At 48.1% G+C, this 21,249-nt stretch overlaps 2 protein-coding genes across 3 annotated transcripts; both read right to left on the bottom strand.

The window, feature by feature from the left end:
- Positions 1-1,595: 1,595 nt before the first annotated feature.
- Positions 1,596-6,956, bottom strand: TMEM35A (transmembrane protein 35A). The gene is made up of 2 exons (XM_009571981.2): positions 6,624-6,956; positions 1,596-3,887 (listed from the first exon to the last, which is right to left on the bottom strand). The coding sequence occupies exons 1-2, from the start codon at positions 6,741-6,743 to the stop codon at positions 3,501-3,503; spliced, it is 507 nt and encodes a 168-aa protein (XP_009570276.1). The 5' UTR covers positions 6,744-6,956; the 3' UTR covers positions 1,596-3,500.
- Positions 6,957-9,338: 2,382 nt separating this feature from the next.
- On the bottom strand, positions 9,339-17,865 carry TRMT2B (tRNA methyltransferase 2 homolog B). Of its 2 annotated transcripts, XM_054075804.1 has the most exons (12): positions 16,994-17,860; positions 15,561-15,615; positions 14,970-15,089; positions 14,470-14,569; positions 13,570-13,640; positions 12,979-13,125; positions 12,746-12,840; positions 12,002-12,216; positions 11,821-11,922; positions 11,520-11,639; positions 10,405-10,504; positions 9,339-9,594 (listed from the first exon to the last, which is right to left on the bottom strand). In XM_054075804.1, the coding sequence occupies exons 1-12, from the start codon at positions 17,248-17,250 to the stop codon at positions 9,468-9,470; spliced, it is 1,509 nt and encodes a 502-aa protein (XP_053931779.1). In that variant the 5' UTR covers positions 17,251-17,860; the 3' UTR covers positions 9,339-9,467. The 2 variants fall into 2 exon arrangements, with proteins under 2 accessions (XP_053931779.1, XP_053931780.1); XM_054075805.1 differs by lacking the exons at positions 13,570-13,640; positions 14,470-14,569 and having other exon boundaries at positions 16,994-17,865.
- Between the last annotated feature and the right edge of the window lie 3,384 nt (positions 17,866-21,249).

Below are 21,249 nucleotides of genomic sequence, written 5' to 3'. Positions count from 1 at the left end.
CGCCGCGCAACCCACGGACACCGCCCCCTGGCCTCCCCTGTGCATGCGCGTGGGAGACCCCGCCTCTGGTGCATGCGCTGACCTCATGGCCTATTGGCACCACCAACCCCCGCTCCTTCTGCGCATGCGCTGTCCGCAGCGACCCCGGGGCATCGCCCTTTCGCGCATGCGCACTGAGCGCCGCGCCGGGCAGCGGCCCCGCCTGCCGTACACGCGCAGCACTGCCCTGACGCCACTCGCCCCAGCACTTCCGCCCCGCCTCGAGCCGGGGGATGCTGGGGCGGCCTGTCAGGGAACCATAGGATGGTTTGAGTTGGAAGGGACCTTAAAGCCCATGCAGTTCCACACCTCCCACCAGACCAGGCTGCTCAAGGTCTCGCCCAGCCTATTCTTGAACACCTCCAGGGATGGGGCATCCACAGCTTCCCTGGGCAGTCTGTGCCAGGTCTTCCCCACCCTCAGCGCGAAGAATTTCTTCCTAATGTCTAATCTAAATCTTACCCCTCTAATTTAAAGCCATCCCCTTCATCGTATTGCTCCATGCCCTTGTAAAGTCCCTCTCCACTTTTCTTGTACTCCTTCCCCAGCCTTCGGGTACCAGAAGCTGCTCTAAGGTCTCCCCAGAGCCTTCTCCAGGCTGAACAACCCCAACTCTCTTAGCCTGTCCTCATAGCAGAGGTGCTCCAGCCCTCGGATCATCATTTGTAGCCTCCTCTGGACACGTTCCAACAGTTCCACATCCATACATTGGGAATTCCAGACTGGAAGAGAAGTTTTGACTAGCTATCAGGAAGAAATTCTTCATGTTGAGAGTGATAAAACACTTGCACAGATTGCCCAGAGAGGTGGTAAATGCCCCATCCATGGAAACATTCAAGGTTAGGTTGGATGGGGCTTTGAGCAAACTGATCCAGTTGAAGATGTCCCTGCTTACTACAGAAGAGTTGGACTGGATGACCTATAAAGGTCCTTTCCAACCCAAACCATTCTATGAGACTGATGGGAATTGAATTATGGGCTCAGAGATAAAAAGAAGAAAGAAAAGTGTGTGGGGGTTATGAATGATAGGAATGGAAAATTAGCATTGTCATCTTACAAAAGGACTAAATCTGTTCCTGGTGCCTTATCACCTCTAGAGATGACTGCTGGCCTCCAAAAATAGTTTGCTCATGCTGGGGGCAATGATGGAGGTCAACCCAATATAGATACACAGAGAATTATTCTTACTAGGCTCCAAGGAGTGTCTGGGCTTCCTCTGTGATTTAAAAATATGTAGCCACCTCTGCTAATCATAGATAATAGATCATAGAATGGTTTGGATTGGAAGACACCGTGAAAGTCATCTAGTCCAACCCCCCTGCAGTGAGCAGGGACATCTTCAACTCAATCAGGCGGCTCAGAACCCCGTCCAAGCTGACCTTGAATGTTTGCAGAGATGGGACTTCTCAGAATTCACACACACTCTGAAGTTTTTGCAGGGATAAGCTTTGCTATGTCAAATATTTTACATTTATTATTATGACATCTATACAGGTGTCAGTGAAGACCATTACAAAAGACAAACACAAACACTTGTTTCCAAAAGTTTACTGAGTTAGATGAACATGCGAGAGGCTGCTGAGCAAAAGTCTGCGGCAACGTAGTTGTGAGTACTTTGTGTAGGAACACACACCACCGTGTGGTTGTGAGTCAGTGGTACTTTTATTTGGTTTTGGATGAAAAAGTGATTAATAACTCCAGTCAGGGCATGGTAGATATCTTTAGGGGAGTAAAGCAAATACTATATACATTCAGGATGACCTTGGGTTAGTCTGTAAAGACAAGAGATTGTCTATCAGAGGTGGACTGTTGGTAATTTCCTTTGTTCAGGGCGCACATCTGATAATTAGGCACTCTTTGGGGCTCTGGGAGGAGGACTTTTCAGCATATATATATATACACGTATATACTTGGGACTGCACCTGTTTCAGCAGCAAACTTAACATAAGAAGAAAACTGGGTGTACTGCACATGAGTATCCCATCATTTTATTCTATGGAGAGAAAATACTGATATTTTACTGGAGTTTTAATATCTTCTTTCACTGTCGTGTTGTACTGACGCAGAAATTCATCTGAGACTGTTTCACAAAAATGTTCAAACACCTCTTTTAAATGCCTGTGGTTGTTAATATCTGGCCCAGCAGGGTTCAGATGGCTTCCATTGTGCATCACCTTGTCTTTCTCTGACATTCCCCTGACACCGTGCTGCCAATGTGAAGTGCAGTGTTTGAGCACAGGAAAAATATTTTCAGAGCCTTCTCTCAAGAAAGAAATTTGTTTCTGTCAAGACATTTTTCTCCAAATTTCAAAAAGTTTATTTTCATGAATAATTAAGAAAATAAGGAAAAGGTGAAAACAGACAAACATCAAGAAAAACAAACTCAGAGGTAACACGTGCTTCTTCTGATGCTCTGTAAGATTTCAAACACAACACACAGGGATTCAGGCTCTGGTGAGAGGACTTCCCCCAGCTCACCAAAGCCATATGCAGGATGAACAGTGAGGTACACGGACAAGTTGGGACCCTCATCTATCAGCAATAACTGACAATTCTATACAGTTTCAGTAGATACGGGAAAAGGGATTATTTTTTTTTTCCTTGCAAGGAAATAGGGAGCATGATGCTATTTGCCAACAGCAGACAGGTATTTTGGAGTTCTTTGGGCAGTTCTGCTCTCCATCCCCTCACCAGGGATCCTTACTCTCTGCCAAGAGGGGTAAGGAGATATTATTGCCTCTTGCGAAGCAGGCCACTGTCGCAGTTTTAGAGTCTCTGCAAAGTGTGGAAATCCAGGAAGGTGTAAATAGTTAAATCCCATGTTTTCCCTAGATAGCCACTCCAAAGAAAGGACTGGACACAGAGGCAGCAAAGGACAAAGGATCCCTCCCTCAAACACAACAAACCGCACTTTTATGCTCAGTAGGGTCCTTTCCCGCCTTAACTATGGAAAAGGAAACGTATATTCGTGGATGAGGCTGCACAAGCCAGCACAGGGACACTGGTTATGTTCTGCCCAGCTGCTGTTGCCAAGACTGCCATGTAGCAGAATTGCATCCAGGCTGGGTTTCAGCTGGCACAGGGCTTGGGGCTGATACTCTGGGACTAATCTCCCCACTGCACAGTGCTGAATTAGCATGACTGCCTGCCCAAATCTTTGCCGGTCCTCTCAGGTTGGTTTTGCAGCTCTCGCTGAGGCCAGCGCTACTCCAGCCAGGCTGCTAATTGCCTCCAAGCTGTCCTGCTGAAAGCTAGCTTGTATTTATCTACATGTCAGGGCACCAGCAAAAGCAAGACTACAGTGTAGACATACCATGTGTCTCTCAGACCCCAAGTGCAACTTTATTTAGACAGACAAAAAATATAAATAGGTAAATTAAAAAAAAAAAACAAACAACAAATTTTGCAGGTGATTTTGGAGAGAGATGCCTCGAGGGTCCGTATTTCTCATATGCACTCAACTAGGATACCTTCATTTTGCCTTTCTCAGGAGCTGCTTCGTGGATGAGTGGCTGCTCATCCCCGTTCACTGACAGGATCCTCTTTTCGGGGGGCTGCTCCTCAGGCTGGCGGGCAATCAGCAGACGACAGGTAAGCAGGATCCCAAAGACTAGAGCATGGGCATAACGCTTGAGTGGATCCCCTACTAGCTGGTGGAAAAAGAGCACAGCCAGCACGAGGAGAAGCAGAAGGAAGTTGGCCACGTCTTTGGGGCGACCAGGCACCAGTGTCATGACAATGCCACATGCCACTTCTAGGGCACCAATGCTCTTGCGGAGAAGGATGGAGCTGACTCCCATCTTCTTTAGCATGGGGAGGGCCCGCACATAGCTTTTGTATGCTCGTTTCTGAAATCAAACAGTAATAGTGAAGAACAACATAATGAGAGAATGTAAAAGCAAAGCTGACTTCCACTGGAACAGACTGATGCCCAGTATGACCTAAAGATCACTTCAGGCACCCTTCTGGCACAATATCCAATCTATACCCCTAAAGCTTCTGTTGGAGGAATATTAACACCAGCAACCTGCAATTCACCCTTTATAAGGTGTTGTCTCCCCACTCGAAAACAGTTCTGCAACCTAGCACCCATCTTTGGAGGTAAGACCTGGCCCAGTGCACCTTCTCCTGACATCCAAAATTATGACTGCTAGAATTAGCAATGCAGAACAATGTTGTTAAAAAGCAGTACCCCTCTCTAAGGACAGCTTGTCCTTTATAATCGAAACAGCTAGTCCCTGCAAAGCCAAGGCACAGCAAGTAAAAACACAAGTCTCTTTTTGCCTCAAAGCAACTTAGAATATCCCTATGTTTATGGGCAGTACAATCGTAGCATGGGACTGTACATCAGAGCTGAGATTCACCGACCCTATCCTATGCTTACATACCTTTATGATCCTTTCTTTCCTCAGATGAAAGCAAACTGACATTTCACATCCTTTGCTCCCTGATTTATGCTCGATTTACAAGCAGTTTAAGTTGCAAGACTCAGCCTCCTTACATGGCTGCCTCATTGTTTCAGGGAAGAAACAACCTCTGTCCTTATACTCGCTCCAGTTCTTGCGTTTGAGCATTAGGTGCTCATGGGCTTATTGTCTGTTAGGGTTTTTTTTTTCCAGTCAACTATTTCCTTCCTTTATATATTTTAATAAACCTCCTAGTTACTGGAGACACTGAAATTATTTCCACTCACACTTGAATGTTCTACCCCTGCAGCTATTTTTGCCATTGTGTTCTCTGCTTTCTGATCCGGGAGAGGGAAATGGAAGCCAAATCTCAGGTACAGAGTTCTTCAGCTCTCACAGGCACTAATCAGATTGTAGATTTTCTTCCATGTGATTTTGGAAACTGGCACCACAGGCACATAAAAATTCCCCACTTCTCTGTAAATTTTGCTGCTTCTTTCTAGGAGGAGGTGACACTTCGCATGTGATTAAAAAACACGCAGCATTGTCATTTTTACTACTAAATAACTGAAGATCTTATGGCGCATTTACTCTTAAGTGTATGCATTGTAAGGATGCATTTTAAACCTGTGAATAAAATCTCTCCTCGGTGCAGAGTGTTTTTAAATACTTGTGAGAAATACAGCTTTATAAAGGAACGTCCTATCAGCGTGTCCCAGAGTACTCCGGTATTTTAATAGACAAACTAGTGTGCCTGGGTTTTGATGAATGAAAACCTGCAAGTTTGGTGTTTGGTAGATAAAGGGAGGTTCTCGATTTGCTTGGGGCAAGAAGTCATGCGTATTGATTGGCAAGATCAGGTTTTCACTAACCCGTCTCCATTACATGACAGACCACCCGGGTACGCAGCACAGCACACGCAGGAAAGCCTAATGAGCCATGACCGTGTTACAATATGGGCTATTAGGAATGACGGTGCTCTGTAATATCCGAGTGCCTCTACTTTCTCTTCGGAAAAACGGAGATTATTCCTACCTGTAGGCCTGACTCTTAGTAAATCAGAGAGGGACAGAGAGGCGAAATACTTTACAGAGGAGGGATTTTGTAGTGCTTCTAATGTCTCAGTGCTTTTTTCTGTCCCTTACATAGCAGAAACTAAAGAGCTTTGTTTCACAGGCATTTTACCTCGGTCTCTTGCTCCTGAGCTACTTCTTGGCGATTCATCCCTGTGAGGTCCCTGTGCTGCAGACACACTGCGATTCAGATGTTATTTGAGAGCTAAGGAAAAGCAGCTGGGCAGGTGGAGCAAAGGGAGAGAACAGAATGTGCTGGAAACTTCCAGCAGTATTTTTTTTCAGTGCACAAAAATTATACCAACACTTTTCAGCCACTGCAATAAATATAACGGAGGGCGGGGACAGAATGACGGCAAGAGAATAAACAAACATAGCCAAGGAAGCCAAAGGTGGCAGGCGGTCAGCCGGCAGAGCTCTGCAGCAGGGCTGCTCCTGGGCACAGAGGAGCACAAACAGCTGAGAAATCCACACAGTGACTTCTCCTTCCTTTCCTCACCCCGTTCCCGTTAGGCAGGAGGAGGAAAGGCTCGTTTCCCACAATGAAAATAATAATAAAGGGACTATTAACAATACCTGCTTCTGCCAGCTAAGAATCTCAAAGCGTTTCACGGTCATGAATTAATCCCTGCACAAGTCTGGTGAGGTCGGGACAGGCTTTATCCTTGCTTTAAAGCACAGAATTTTGAGGATGATGGTCTGGCTGCCAAAGCAGGCATTTGCTTTTCCTTCCCCTGGTCCAGGGGCAGGTATTCACCCAGGAATCAGCTGTACCTTCCTGGCTCTTCTTCAGTCCTTGCTTTTCAGAAATCTTTGCATCCCCATCTTTTTGCGGGCATTGGTGTGCTGCGCTGCCTTCCCATCCCTATCCACATGGGATTTCTCCATGGATAGGCTCAGGATAGGGCTTCCAGGATGTCCTTAACACTGTGTATTATTTGCTTCCCTCCGTGCCCATCACAGAAGGAGACAGATAAGCGTCTTCCCTCTCCCTCCCATCGCTCAGGGCTCCGGAGCCGTTCCCTTCTGCGGATCCCGCTGCAAACAACGCTCCTGTTGCAAAGGTTGTGGGGAGAGAGCCCTAATGCGTCTTGGCTGTACTCACCATCTCGTTGTAGGCATCTCTGCTGAGCCGAGGGGTCAGTTTGATGGTCCCCATAAAGACGAAGAAGAGCCCCAGGGCCACCGAGAGGGCGATGATGGTGATGGTCCTGGGAGATGCCATCCCGGGAACCGGCCTAACGAGGCCTCCGCGCTCCGGCTGGGAGGTAGTCAGTCACCATTGAAGGAGATGAGGAATAAAGCTGCAGAGGATGGAGCGGGAGGGGATTCAGACTCCTCCACGCGGCGCCCGCCGGGTCCTAATGCCCCGCGGCAGCTCCAGCCCCCGCCGAGCCAGGAGCATCCTCGCCGGGGAGTCGCCCTCTCTTTCCTTGCACAGCTCCTAAAGGACACACGCAAAGCTGGAACCGAGCTGGCTGGAGGGAGGCAGGGTCGCAGCCAGGCCCCTTGCACAGGTGTTCATTAGTGGGAAAACAAAGACATGTTAGCAGAGGGCTAACAGAGTCTCCTGCTGCGGAGGAAAAGCGGTTGGTGGTCTCTTGTTGGTGGCCCCTGAAACGGGCCAAACTCAATAATCAACGCCAGTTTAATTATTAAGCAGGTATGGCTTTAAAAATACATAATGACACCGGAAACACGGGGAGTTATTTCACCTTATTTGTGTGTCCATTGAGGCAGGACTTTTATACCGGTTAAACATACACATCCATATAGATTGCAAGAAACATTGGTTAAACATACATAGAACTTACCATTGCATTGGTTAAAACATACATAAAACTCATGATCACATTGGTTAAACATACATAAAACTCATTATCACATCTTATCACCCCCTCTGTATGTGCATCACAGTTCCTTTGTGTTTTCAGAATCCTCTTATGCTCTTTATCTTATCTCCTTCCTCATTGTGTCCTCTTGGTGAGCTTGTTCTTTGCTTCTGCATTTTCCTCGGCTTGGAGCATCAGTCAGAGATAAGTTTCTTTAAGATACACAATACTTGATTTGTTGCTTGTTTCAACTCGTAAACAAGTTAAACTCCTATTACAATTATATTCTTTCTTACTGCAAGCTGGTCAAGACTTGATTCTTATTATTCTTATTATTGCTTAAGCTAATTCATTCTCTTAACATAATGATTTAGTCCTTCCTTCAGTAGGCAGCTTTCAGTTACAGATGCTAGAAGCTGATACACAGCAAACAACATAGTGCTTAATATATTTACCCCAGAAAAGCAAAAACAAAGATGTCTTGTTGCTGTGGCTCTCCTGGAACCTGATGCCAAAAAGGGACAGTGAGGCCATTTGTGCCACCCTTCCCCTTTGCAGGAAAAACCTGTCCTGTATGCTCAGCTCTCCAAAGGCTAGTGGAAAGGTTTTCTGATCCTCAGTTCCTTCCTGATTTAAAGTCATTATCTGTCCCCCTCTAATTGCAAGAAATTTCCTTTTGAGAAAAGCATAGCCCGGCCAAGCAAAAATCCATTCAGATCTCGCAGCAAGAAGCCAAGGTATAATTACACAAAACAGAAATGCTAAAAAAACACATCCCTCACTATAAACAGAAAACAAGAGGCTTTAACTGTGCAAAAATCTTACACTCCTGGCATAGTCTTAAGAGTGATACATCCTATGCCCATCAGAATCTCCCCATCACTTCCCTTTCTGGTGGTGTAGTAAGTCTCAAGTCCCAATGTATTTTAAGCCACTATGGCTTGAGAACTGGTGGTTGTTGTTATTATTCCAAGCTCAGGGTTCCTTAGGACTGGAAATAAAAGTCTGAAAAACACAGACAGCGCTGTCTGTTTCCTTGGGAGTTTATCAGCCTTGATTCACCCAAATCAGATAAGGAACTACTCTGTCACAAGAAAGAGTCAGTTTTAATACTCTGGGTGTAGAAATGTGTCCTGATACCGGTCTGGCCTATGCGATGAGGATAAACCAAAAGGTAACTTCAATACAACATAAAAGTTAAAATTCAAAAATAAGACAAACCCTCGAAACAAGTTGACAAAACACGAGGGAACTCCGCTCATTCAGACCCTCCTCCAGGTTGTAGCAGCTCCACCTTTGGAATTGCTGGAGGAAACTTCACATAGCATCAATATTTAAACTTGCCAGTCAGAGAGTATGGCAGGACAGATACAAAACACACCAAATTCTTTAATTAGTTGTTGCAGAGCAGCCTTATGAGGAAATAACTTGTTACTGCTGGCATTTTCTCAGGGCACTTCAGATTTATATATCAGCAACCATTAGCAAAGAAAGAGGAGGCAGGTGTGGAAGGAGAGACACTGAAATCGGGTCTTTGTTTTGTTTTATAGAAGAATTTTTCTTGTTGCCCCCAACTTATCCACATGACTCATTGCAACCGAATATTGGGTTTGGAAGTTTATACGTGAAATATTTCCCTGACCTCAAAAGTCACATTTTCCTAGTGCAGCATAAGTATTTCTAGTTCCTGGGGTTTCTTTGTAGTGAGTTTACTGTCAACTTGAAAACCACCTGAAATATCATTGAAACAAGCAGAGAACTAATGGCATGGCAGTATTAGAAAATACAGCGGATTTTAGTGCTTTGTATTTGCAGTTGATGGTAAAACCCCACAATACCAGGGAGACAGTATTTTCCAGGCTGCTTTAACCAGCAGCCCAAGAATAGGTTTGCAGGGGAGGGAAGGGTAATGAGATGCTACAGAGAGCCTTTTCACCCAAGAAATCCAAGTGTTTTCTTGCAGAGCAGTGTAGTTGGGCAACCCAAAGTAAGAGCGAAAGCAAAATTATTTATTTTTATACAACTTTCAAGAAAATAAGTTAAAATCGTAGCTACACTGGCTCCAGTCTTCAGGACAGTAGGCGTTTGCTTCCCGGGCTCTCAGAGCTGTCTCCTTGTCAGCGGGTGAACAGCAGCACCATCTCACAGTGAAGTGTATGGGGAAACATGTCAAAGGGTATAGCCAACGTGGGGGCAAATGGCTCTCCTGCCAGCTTCTTCCCTGGGTTGGGTGGGCAGCACAGCCTGTGGAAAGCAAAGAAAGCATCCTTTAGACCAGCAGCAGGAGCCTTCCCACCAGTATCAGTAGCACTGTAGCACAGACAATGCGCTAAGGAGGTCTTGTGTGTTTGGCTAACACCCCTCAGAGTCTGCAGCGGTCACTGGCTGAGGGCTGGAACCATCAACACCGAATCCCAAACCAGCTCTGAACCTCACAGACAAGCTGAAGAGCCAGTGGCAGGTTTAAAGCTCCCTTTCTCACAAGCCATCCCAGCTGAAAGATACTTAATACCTTTAGGAAATAATCCTCAGTTTCACACTACCTCTGTTGGTGACCTGTAGGCAGATTTGCCACCCACACGCAGGCCTGCCCCAAATAGACTTCACTCTGTGCTTAACCCTGGGCAGGTGACTAATCTCCTTGGCTTCACTTCACTGGCTGGGGGCCAGCCTTTCTCCAGTGAACCCACTGGACTCTGTATCCCACATCCAGATGTGCTGTTTTGCTGGAGAAGGATGTGTAATGCCATTATAGTATATTTGCATTGTTTTCTATTTCTTACTGATGCATTAAAGCATCCTGCTGGAACGTAAGCCCCGAAGAATACCTGCTACCTTAAAAAACCAGTGAGTGCAGCTTGCCGGTAAACCCAAAGTAACGCAGAAACATAAACTGCATCTGACCGTGCACTGCCCAGTCCTGGATCACCTCTGTAGAACTCACTCGGTGAAATTCAGTTGCAACAAAAACCTTCCTAAACCAAGGTCAGATTGTCTGGACAGAATAGGGTCTATCACTCAGGGCAGTGGTAAGGAAGAGAGGAGGCTGCTCACTCAAGAAAGTTCCTCATAGCTTCACCCTCTGGCTTGCAGGAGATGTAGAGCAGCCTTCGGATGGACTTGCAGTTTCGGATAGCTCGCACAACCCTGTAATCTGCAAAAAAAATAAAAGATACTGTGCTTTTCCAGTGATGCACCACCACCATGAGCTCTCCAGAATGAGTGATTGCACAGCAAGGACCACAGAACTGCATTGAACTGTTGAAAACACAGGGAAAAAAATCATATACACTTTTTTTCCATGTCCTGTCTCAGATGCAGGCTCTTAGGAGGCCAGGGATGCAACTCACGTTGCTAACAGCTCAGGGGATTTGGCAGAGAAGAGCAGCAGGAGAATCACTCTGCTTCCCAGGGGGATGAAGCATCAGAGAAAAAGTGTTACTTAATTAAGCAGAGGCACATAAAACCTTCTACACAGTTGTGAAACTGCATCCGAGCACCAGCACCAGTTTGGGACTTCCCAGTACACACTGGAGCAAGTCCATCAGAGTCCGCTAAGACAGTTAGAGGGCAGGCACATGGCATGCTCAAGGAGAGTGTGAGGGTTGGGATTGTTCACCCTTGGGAAGAGAAGGTAGGCAGGGATCTGTTTGATATCCTCAGGGGCTTCAGAGGGGATTACAAAGATGGAGTTAGAATCTTCTGAGAGAAGCATGAGAAGAAAATGAGAGTCAATAGATGCACTGCAGCAAGGGGAAATTTTGATTGAATATATTAGGGTAATCATTTTCAGGAGAGGTATCCACCCCTGGACACATTCTCAACTGGACTTTATAGCCCTGTGCAACCTTATGCAGCTCTGAAGTTGGCCTTGCTTTAGTTGGAAGGTTGCATCATAGACCCTCAGAGGCTCCTTCTCTCCTAAATAATTCTGTGCGCCTATGAAAGATAACAGAAAAGATTAAAGCTGTCTGTTTTAAAGAGAAAGCATGATAAAGATACTGAAAACACAGACTCTGGGAATGTAGCTGCTGTTAGAAAAAGGTGAGAAACTAAATACAGAGTGAGCAGAGGGTCTGGAGCCAGCGTAACAGGTGTCACAGAAAAGGTCTCTTTCTTGTTCAAAATTCTCTGTTTTCAAGATGAAAATAAATAACACATTCTCTTACGGAGCCCGGCTCGGGATGGGTTCACCACAGCAACAAGGGCTTGAGAATCCTCCCACGATGACAGGAGTTGTGGTAACACGGCCTCTGCCTTTCCACTGTGAAACTCACAGTTTGAAATTCCTGTGAAACAAAAAGCAACCAGATGAACCGAGTGGAGTCAGTCTTACCAGACCTAAGGCATAACGCAAAGCACCACCCTTTGCTATGCGGAGGTAACTCGTTAGGATCACTCTGCTCACTTCTGCCTCTGATTTTTCATCAGTTAGTTTGAAACTTTCTGCCACAGCAAACTTGAACTCACCATTGAATGCTGCGTTCCACCTGGCATCCTCTACTGCTTTCTCCACCACCTCAATACCAATAATCTTGGACACTTGGTGAGCCAGAGAGAGACCAATTGTGCCTGGAAACAAGGAATACAAAAATATTCCATACAGCCCTGCTGAAGAAACAAGCCTAGAGAAAGTGGTGCCCCTGCTCACCTGTTCCGCAGCAAATGTCGAGGAGGACAGTGTCCCCGCCAGCCTGACTCAGCTCCCTGACCGCCTGGTACAGAACTTCTGCTCCACCTGTGTTTACTTGGAAAAAGGCATCTGGAGAGATGCGAAACTTCAGGCCGAGCACTTCTTCAAAGATGTGCGGTTCTCCATGAAGGAGCTGGAAGGGGGACTGCTCGTGAGAGCAGCGTGTCATGGTGCTAGCAGAGCACACAAAAACCAGCTGTTAGAAGGCAGCAGAAAGACAGCCGATTTCCATTTCCACTCCCGGGATGCAAGGGAGGATGGTTTTCCCCCTACCAACTTTTATTTCATGTGAGCCTTTCAACAGGATCAAGGAATTTTGATTTTTTGTGAGAGTACTGTCTAGAAGCACAGCCTAGAATTCTTTAAAAGGATGAGAAGGACTTTGCAGAAGGCTGCGGGTCTAGGCTGTATTCCCCAGTTTTGCTGCTAATGCAATTTACTGTTGTGGGAAAATCATTGCAGGTTTTTTCCTTTAGTTTCCCAGGCTCAGAACTCCCATGAGGTAGAGCCATAGAGCAAGTATTGCAAGTCTGGAAAAACAAAAGCTGTGGCCATCTTAAAACCACTTCTGCGAGAGGCATCCAAACATCTGTCATCCTCTCCAAGCACTCTCTGGACTGGTAGAATTTGAATTTAATCAGAGCGGGAGAAGAAAAAGGAGATGGCTTTATTGCCACTCTTTCTCTATGTCAAGACATATACCTCTCTTGGAAATAAAGTGAAGTCAAGGCACAGACTGCTCCAGGTCCACACGTGAAGAACTCCTTCAGCAATGCTTTCTGAGTAGCCAGTGCCTCCTGTCAAGAGGAAGAAAGGAAGACCTGGCTGTTTGGATATTCTGATTAGACACCTCCCCAGTGACACAGCCAGCAAGCTCAGGTCAGCCAGACACCTTATTTGCCTCTTGCCCGGAGCCTTGTGCTGCACATTCTCACCTGGCCCAGCTCCTGGGGGTGGAAGGTGATGATAGCCATGGTGTGGCCACGGCTGGTGGTGCGTACCACGAGCTCCCGCCAGTGTCCACCTTCATGGAACAGGAGGCAGGGATCCAGGGGTGAGCAACGGATGAACTCCTCGTACCACTGAGCAGAGGGGAAACAGCACTTGTAGGGCAGTGGAGAACCTGGTCTGTGCATAACTCTGTGCTCCCCAAGCGGGTGGCCCTTCCACCAGTATCATCTGTTTTTTTCTGTTTGATTTCAATACACAGAGTGAAAGCTCTTTCCAAGTTCTTGGAAGACAAGGCATTTTAATAATTTCCATTTGTGATTCTGACGTATTTTAATAGATTGGCAGGAATTCATTGCCACTTGATTAATTTTGTTCTTTGGGACAGCTTAGAGGCTGCAACATTAACATGGAAGTTTTAAAACAATATATATTCATCAACCAGCATCAAGCCTGAAACTTTTCAGAAGATGAAAATGGACATGAAAACTCAGTGTGAATAAAATTACAATGTTCTCCCAAATAACAGCTATGGCAGTCCCCCTATTCCAGTACAGGAACAGACATGACTTATTTACCTGGGCTACTTCTTTGTGTTTTGGGGGTATGTTCTCCACGTGGTTGGCTTTCACGCAGACAATATTTCTTGCTGGAGAGGGACAGACAGGTATTTAATTGTTTTGTTCAGGGCACGTAAACCACTGTAGTATCTGACAGGATAAACTGTGGAAAGGCCTTTCCCCTGAATTCTCCCATAGTTTGTTTGGGTATTTTTTAAAAAAAAAGAAGAAAAAATAAAAACCTGGTGTCTAAGTGCCCCAGTAAATCCTGTAACATTCGGGGTACGTGCAGTCTGCAGGACCTGCCGGAATTCCCTTTGCCAGTGATTACTGTCACTAACTTCCATGAAGAAGTTGGAGCTCCAGGAGCTTTTTGAAATGAATCTATGGGATTATTTTCCAATGAGAAAAATACACAGCAACCACCCCAGCGGCTCTTGCTCTGGGTGCTGAGTAGCAGAACCTAGTATCAATGGTGTGAGCCAGTTCACCGCTGAGCAGCCTGCCAGGAGCACACAGCTCACATCTTCATTGCACCAACACAAACTGCCTCACATCCCAAATGCTCCAACATTGCTCTGCTACCTAGGAACGTCCACCACCACCACCACCACCCCTTGTGCCCTCCCTGCTCAGTACAGGCTCCCGGAACACACCAAAACCACAGGAACAGCGGAATTAAGGATAACAAAGCTAAATCCTGGAGGAGGTGCTGCTACAGCTGTTGTCCTTACTGCTGTATTTGGCAAATTAGAAGCTGGTGTTTCTTAAAAAGGTAATGAGCTGAAGTTCTCAAATTGTTGCCCTGGATGTGGCAGTGTTTCTGTTGGCATCCCCCAGCGTTCAGGTTTCTCAGAGCCGCATCACAACCCAGCCCATGCCAGCAGTTTTCTACCCAGCTCCTTGTCGTGTGCTGACCTCTGCCAGTTCCCACGTACAACCCCACAGTTTTGGGGTTCCCGTCCGGTCCTTGGTTCACGGAGAAAGTAGATTTGTTTCGGTAGCCATTAATGACGGGCTGAGGCAGAAAAGAAGGAAAAGTGAAGCCTTGGATCAAAAGAAAAACTAATGGAGGAAAGCCAAGTCCCCATCTGGTTGCTCTGTTTGTGGCATGGGAAGATACACGTGAATGTGCAAAGTGTGGAAATGAAGCTTTTGCATGAAACCCGCGGTTCTTCTCTACGGGAAGAAGAAATGGCTGTGACAGAATGGTGGCAGGTTTATCAGGGAAAGCTTGGGCACAAAAGTTTCACAATCTCTGGGCATATTTCACTCTGCAGCAGTCACAGGCTGCAAAGCAGAAGCCAGCAGGGGCTGCCACAGACACGTTCTCTGCAACCAGGTAATCCCACACTTTGGAAGTCAAGAGAGGGGCTGTGAGTGGCTCAGAGGGGACAGCATTCCCACAGGATTCTTACCGAAGGGACTACAGGCCGGAGAGGACAGCAGAGTCCATCAGGTTTCTGCGCATCTATTCCCAGCTCCTCAAGACGAGATGTCAGTGTCTGCAAAATCTTCCTCTGGCTTTCATATTTCACCTGCAGAGGCGTCCCAAACCAGATGACCACATGATGGTGGGCAGCTCTTCACCCCCCACCTCTGGGAAAGCCAACAGGAGGGAATACTGCAAGGGGAAATATAGCCCCAGAGGAACTCTGCCTTTCTCTGCAGCTGCTTGGAGCAACAAGGAGAGAGAGAAATCTTGTGTCCATGGTCCCCAAGTGCTGGCTTGGAGCACTTGGTCCAACCTGAAGCCCCAGTAAGCCAGCTGTCCCACGCTGGATGGGATCACTGCCCATCCTCTGCGCTGTTGGTGATCACACACACTACCCACAGGGACCCTCCCAGTTCTATCCTTCACTGTTGCTGAAGAATTAAAGCAGCAGTAAATGGCATCTGAAGACTTTACAGCGTTAAGCAACTGAGATGCTAGAGGCTGTTGCTAAAGGGCAGTAGGAGGTAGAGTTGGGGCAACACAGCAGAGAAAAGTCTAAGTAAGTACATCTTACCTGCAGCTGCTCTTGATAAGGAAGTCTCCACAGTGGAGTCACCGCATTTGCTAGCCTGGAAAGCACAACGTTGTATTTGTTAGCGCCCAGAGGCTCCTCACCTCATGGTACTTACAGCATAAGAATCCTGCCAGCTGCTTCATGGCCAGGACCATTCTAGTACAGGCTCTGCACCAGAGATGGCTATGAACATCTAAACTCCTTTTTCATGTACTTTCCTAGCGCTTAATGTTTGTGGCTGAAAGGAGGACCCAGAAACCACAGCAACCAGCTCTTCAGAGGACGGGCTCAGCCTTTGGCAGATTGACCAGTGACACCTGCACATCCTGGGTAATCCATATATCTTTCTGATCCCTCCCTTTAGAGGACAGGGCCAGGAACAGTGTTTTCTCCACACAGATCCAAAGAGGCCCCGCTGAGCCCTGAGCAAGATTACCAGACTCCATCTGGTAATGCCAGGGGGATGAATATTTGAACGTTACTCGGGTCAGAGGGAAATAAAAAACCCAAAGTGTGAGAAGAGAAGGGGGAAAAAAAAGAGATCACGTTGTAGCTTCATATGGGGTTTGTTGTTTTCTCCCACTGAATCAGAGGCTTTGGCCATTTGTTGCTGCTCTGGGACACACCAAGTCCTGCCTCCTGGGAGTTTTCCCCTAAAAAAGTAAGGTGCTTCTCTCATCACTCAATGCATCCATCCCACACTATCTCCCTGCTCACATCTCCACACATTACTACATCTTTCTTGTTAATGCTTTCTTGCTGTGCTAGATTAAATCCACCATGGTGAAATGCACAGTTTGTGTGTCGATGGCCAGGAATTACAGGCTGTCCCCTCTCCCTGACCCAGCCACCCAGCAGCAGCAATTTAGATAAACCTCAGCAGTTGCTGCTACTCTGACCTGAGGCCAGGCAAGCAAGAACAAAACACATGAAATCTCATTTAAAAAAAAAACAAAAACAACAAACCCACAAAAAACAAAAGCACAGAAAAGACAGAATAAGGGGAGAGGTGGATCTGATCCAAATCGTCATAACCATCCATCAGCTACTGACTCACTGAGCCCATGGAGAACCCCACCCCACAGAGGAATAAGCTGCTGTTATTGCTTACTGCGTTTCTTGGAGCTGCCTCCAAAGCACCTGCTGCCAACTACTTTCAAGCACAGAACTGAAACTCAAATGGACTATTCCTTTTTGCTTGCCAGCACGTCAGCTGCTGTTTCTGATCCTTTCCTCTTCAACCTTTACATTTGTCTTTTCCATTATTCCTGCCCACAGGCCAAGCTCCAGAGAAGCCAGCTGAGCCCTGGCTCTTCTCTTCCATCCGGGGAAAGAGAGCTGGGTAGAAGCAAAATGCCAAAGCCACTGCTTTAACCACCTCACACACACACTGTGCTTTGCTAGAGTGTTTGGTCATTTTGGAAGATCCGTACCTCTCCTCCCAGGAGGAACCTGGTAGGCTGCAGCCCTCCCTGACCTTTTTCTTCTCCTTCCACTTTGCTGCTATCTTCTTATTGTTCAGCACACCACGGTCCTGACCAGGCAGGCTGCTCAGGGGAGCATTCGATGGGCGAAGGTGCCAGTGCAGTAGCCTCAATGCACAGGAGAGAGCCATGGTGGGAAGAAAAGGGGCTGCACCCCTGTGAGCAGCACAGCGAGTCCACTGCCGGCCTCCCAGAGAGCAGCACATCACCTGTGCACCTTGAGAAGAACAGCACGCTGGTAGCCAGCTCTGCTCCAGGAGGTAAACCACTGTATTTGAAAATGCCTACAGCCGCCTGGCACAGTGGATGCCGTTGGACTTTGCTTGGAGACCCCGGCTGGTGCCTGCAGAGCTGTGAGTGCCCCTGCCCAGGGCTGGGAGAGGAGCGCGGCGGAAGTGACAGCAAACAGCGGAGCGTCCTTCCTTGGCCGTGGAGCAAACAGTGGAGCGTCCTTCCTTGGCCGTGGCCGGCGGGCTGCCAGCAGCCAGCACGCTGGGACTCGCTCTGCAGAGCCCGCTGCCAGCCCAGCATGCCCTGGGCTCTGCCGCTGCTTTCGTAGCGTGGCTCTGCTCTCGCGTGATGAAAAGCTCGCTCCTTCCGCTCGCAGCCAATGGCCTCCCCAAGCCTTTGGGCCTCCTGTGGTGGGATAAGCCGTGTTTCCACCGCCTTGGGCAGCTCAGAGCTGGCTCCCGCCACCCTACGGGTGCCTCTGCTCGGTGGTGAGCCCCACTACACTCTGGGGGCTGGTGCCTTACTTCCTAGTGTAGACTAATGAAATACTAGAAGAAAACGAGCACCAGAAACACTTCTGGAATGAGTATGATATTTACTTTAGAAATAAGAAAGATAAGACCTAAGGGATTACTCAGACTTTGTGAGATAACACTGAAAAAAAAGAAACAGGGCGGCACCGTGAAGCCACCAAGCAAGGACATAAACAATATAAGCACAAGGGATCAAATAAAATGACTAATGAAGCTAGAAATTTTGGTGAATTATCCTCATTAACATGTAATTAAAATAGAAGAAAACACCTCCCTGGGAAAAATTACCTGCCTCCTCAAAAAGACTCTCATGCACTGAGCATGCAGACAGAAATTTTTGTGTGGAGGCTCCTTTAAATCGAAGCGAGGAAAGAAACGACCAATAAGAACCTTAGGAAGGGGTAATCTAATTGAATATTCATGTTTCATCAACATAAATACCGCACTAACACTAGCACCCATCCTCTGTTCTACAGAAAAGGTAGCCAGCCCTCACCACCGGTCCCAGACAAACATTTGCAGGTCAGTGACCAACTCCTTTTGTCCTCCACAAGAACCAAATGCATGGCCACATGTTGGCTGCAGAGTCTTTTGTTTTCCAAAAGCAAACAAACTCCAAAAGCAGCCTAGTTACTGATAACACCCCCACCAGGCTGCTCTCACCAATGCAGTTAATTCAGCCCCTTGGGAACTTACCAGGAGTTGTAGAGGTTCTGCTTCAAGTACTTCTAAGTTTCTCACCACTGCATAGCCTGTGTGTCATTTTCCACTCATATAAGATGATGATCCATGGGTGAAAATGGATAGATCCGAGTTCTCTAGAGGCTGATCCACACATCTTCCCGTAGGCAGTTGCAGCCTGACACTACCTTAGCACCATCAGGATGCAGCTCACTGTCAGAGGGAGCAGGCAGTGAAGTTGCCAGATTCCAAACATTGCCCCTTTTTAAAGCAATATCTGCATTTAAAATCATTAATTCATAATGAGGTGCTCCTGGTGGGGACAATGCTTATGTAGCACAGTGCTTTAAGAATCAGTTCTAATTCACGCAGGACATACCTGGTTGTTGGGTGACCCAGGACTAATGATCTGCCTCTTTTTATGACAGTGTCTTTCGCTGCTACTACTCACACAGGAGTTATTCCCTGCCTGTACAGGATCCAGCTGGGCTGAGCAAAAACCGCAGGGCGGCAGTGCATAACCAGCTTTTGAGAAAGGACTCTGCTGGCTGCTCTTTTGTTCTTAGTCACAAATAACCCCCGCCAGTCCATGTGCTGGAGCAGAAGCTAAAGCTCCTTTTAAAGCTTGGAAAGCCTTTTCTCTCCCTGGACCCCACTGCACGGGCTCCCCTGCCTAGGCAGCTCTTCTCAACAGCCAAACCTGCAATCCCGGAGGTTTTGGGGTTTCCTTACACTGCACTTCCACGCTGCTGCTAGAGGAGCTCCCCAGGCTGCCCAAGGCTGAAGTTGCCCTAAGTAATAGAAGAAAAAAGAGGGTGTAAATCCCTTGAGAAAGGAAACAGGAAAGCAGGGGAATAAGAGGAGAAAAAGAGAAGAAAGATCCATCACGTTCTAACAGCAAGTTTCTCCTGCCTGTGGGAATAAAACTGCCCCTGACTCAGAAAGCCCTGAGTGCTGTAGAGATGTGGGAAAGAGATGTGGGAGCTGCAGGAACTGCCAGGAGGAAAGAGCCCCAGCATCCCAGCCTGGGCAGGGAGTGAGGGGAGAGCTCTGCTGCAGCGAGGCAGCCCATGGTTGTTGGGTGACCCAGGACTAATGGTCTGCTTTTTCTAAGTTTCTACAGCGGTCTTCAGCCCAGGGCTGCCCCGTCAAGCTAGCAGTCCACTCCCTTCTCCTCCACAGCAGATACACCAAGTGGATGGGGATTAAGAGGCAGAAACCCATGGATCTGCTGCTCAGGGGTGGCTGGAGGGGGCAGTCAGGGAGGTCTGGCTCTTTCCACTAGTCTCTCTTCTGTACCAGGTATTGCTCACTTAGGTGGGAGCATGTGGCTCAAGTGTTCTACATCATCCACATCTAGCTCCAGATCCACTTCCTGCCTCCTACTGCCCAGCTGGGAGGTGTCCTGAGGCTTTTTTGAGGTAACTGTGCCACCATCAACAGCGCTGAGTAAACCAGTGGTTTATTTACCGACACACAGAGCAGCTCGAGGTGGAGGCTCTCCAGAGAGGGACCCTGAACACAGAAATCCCTGGGCGCTTGTACCCTCACAATCTGAACTCCCCACCCCTCACACAACAGTTCCCACCAGCAGCAAGTCAGGTCTGGAGTCTCCCCATTGTTCAGCGGGTCCCTTTGTTGTCTCTAGGCCAGCTTCGCTCCGAGGTCGCTTCCTCCAGGGCCTTCTTTACAGAAACAGGGAAAAGTTGAGCACATCTGGGTGATAGTTCACAGCTGGCAGCCTCAGGATCCAGCAAATTCAGTTAAGCAACTTCTGTAGAAGCAGCATCACAAAGAGCACAACAGGCTCGTGGGGACGAGAGCAGATCAGGGCCTTCGGCACCAGGAGCCTGCCCGCAGCCCCTCCCCAGTCCTCTCGCTCGCTCAGCCCTCTGCCGTGCCTGCGATGCTCCTCTGCGCTGGTGTCCAGAGGCTGCAGCCAGCAGTCCTCGGGCAGCACTGGGCTTGGGAGAGATGTCGTTGCCTTGGAGCTGAGGAAGGTTGACTTGGGAAGGGCCAAGGGTGGCAGGTTTGGCCCTCCCGGGCTGAAGGCTACCCTGCCTCAGGCAGGGCTCTTCCCCTCTGAGAAGCCTCTGGTCCCTGCTCAGCCTCTCTCTTCCACAAGCTGCCTGTCACAGGCTGCCAACTTCTTCCAAGACTGCTGTCCGTCTGCAACACCTGAATCCACCCCCTCTCTGGCTCAGGTGGGGCTGCACACTGGGGCTCTCCAGCCAGCACAGGAGAAGATGGATTCAGCCGCAGTCCTGAACCACAGCTGATCTGCCTGGGACCCAGCACTGAAGCACCTCACACGCTTGGCACTGCAAAATTATCTCTGCCTGGCCCGTACTAGAATGTGATGGCAGAGACGGGCTTGGTCCTCCGGGAGACAGCAGCCCAGGCAATCCTCACAGCTGAGCGGCGAGAGCAACATCCCCGGTGTCTGGCAGGATTTGGCCAGTGCCTTTGCTGCCACGGGGGGCTCAGGGCATCAGCCAAGAGGGAGAGGGCTTTGTGCCTAACCCTAAGCCTTCCCTGATGCAACTCAGATCCGCATCGCACTGGAGGAAACGGTGTCTGCTCTCCATTCCCCACAGCGTCAATATCCAGAGATGCTTCCAGCGAGGACGCTAGAGCTCAACCGGCTCCAACCCAGCGCGGCCCCTTCCCTGCACCCTCGCTCCCTTCCCTGCTTCCCGCGTGGCTGCAGAACATCCCGGAGCTGCTCAGAGAAAGCGGCGCAGTCGCCGACCCCTCGGA

Source organism: Cuculus canorus, chromosome 10 (genome assembly GCF_017976375.1).
Source record: "Cuculus canorus isolate bCucCan1 chromosome 10, bCucCan1.pri, whole genome shotgun sequence".
NCBI classification, from domain to species: Eukaryota; Metazoa; Chordata; class Aves; order Cuculiformes; family Cuculidae; genus Cuculus; species Cuculus canorus.
This window is presented reverse-complemented; position numbering and strand designations above follow the sequence as displayed.

Bases quoted from the DNA above. Each gene is read 5' to 3' on its own strand.
- TMEM35A (XM_009571981.2), bottom strand. From the start codon at position 6,743: ATGGCATCTCCCAGGACCATCACCATCATCGCCCTCTCGGTGGCCCTG. The intron at 3,888-6,623 runs GTGAGTACAGCC...GTTTGATTTCAG, and splicing joins GAGATGCCTACAACGAGATG to AAACGAGCATACAAAAGCTA.
- TRMT2B (XM_054075804.1), bottom strand. From the start codon at position 17,250: ATGTGCTGCTCTCTGGGAGGCCGGCAGTGGACTCGCTGTGCTGCTCAC. The intron at 13,126-13,569 runs GTAAATAAGTCA...CCCTCTGCTCAG, and splicing joins AACACAAAGAAGTAGCCCAG to TGGTACGAGGAGTTCATCCG. The intron at 9,595-10,404 runs GTGAGCAGCCTC...TGCTTTCCACAG, and splicing joins GCTATGAGGAACTTTCTTGA to GCTGTGCTGCCCACCCAACC.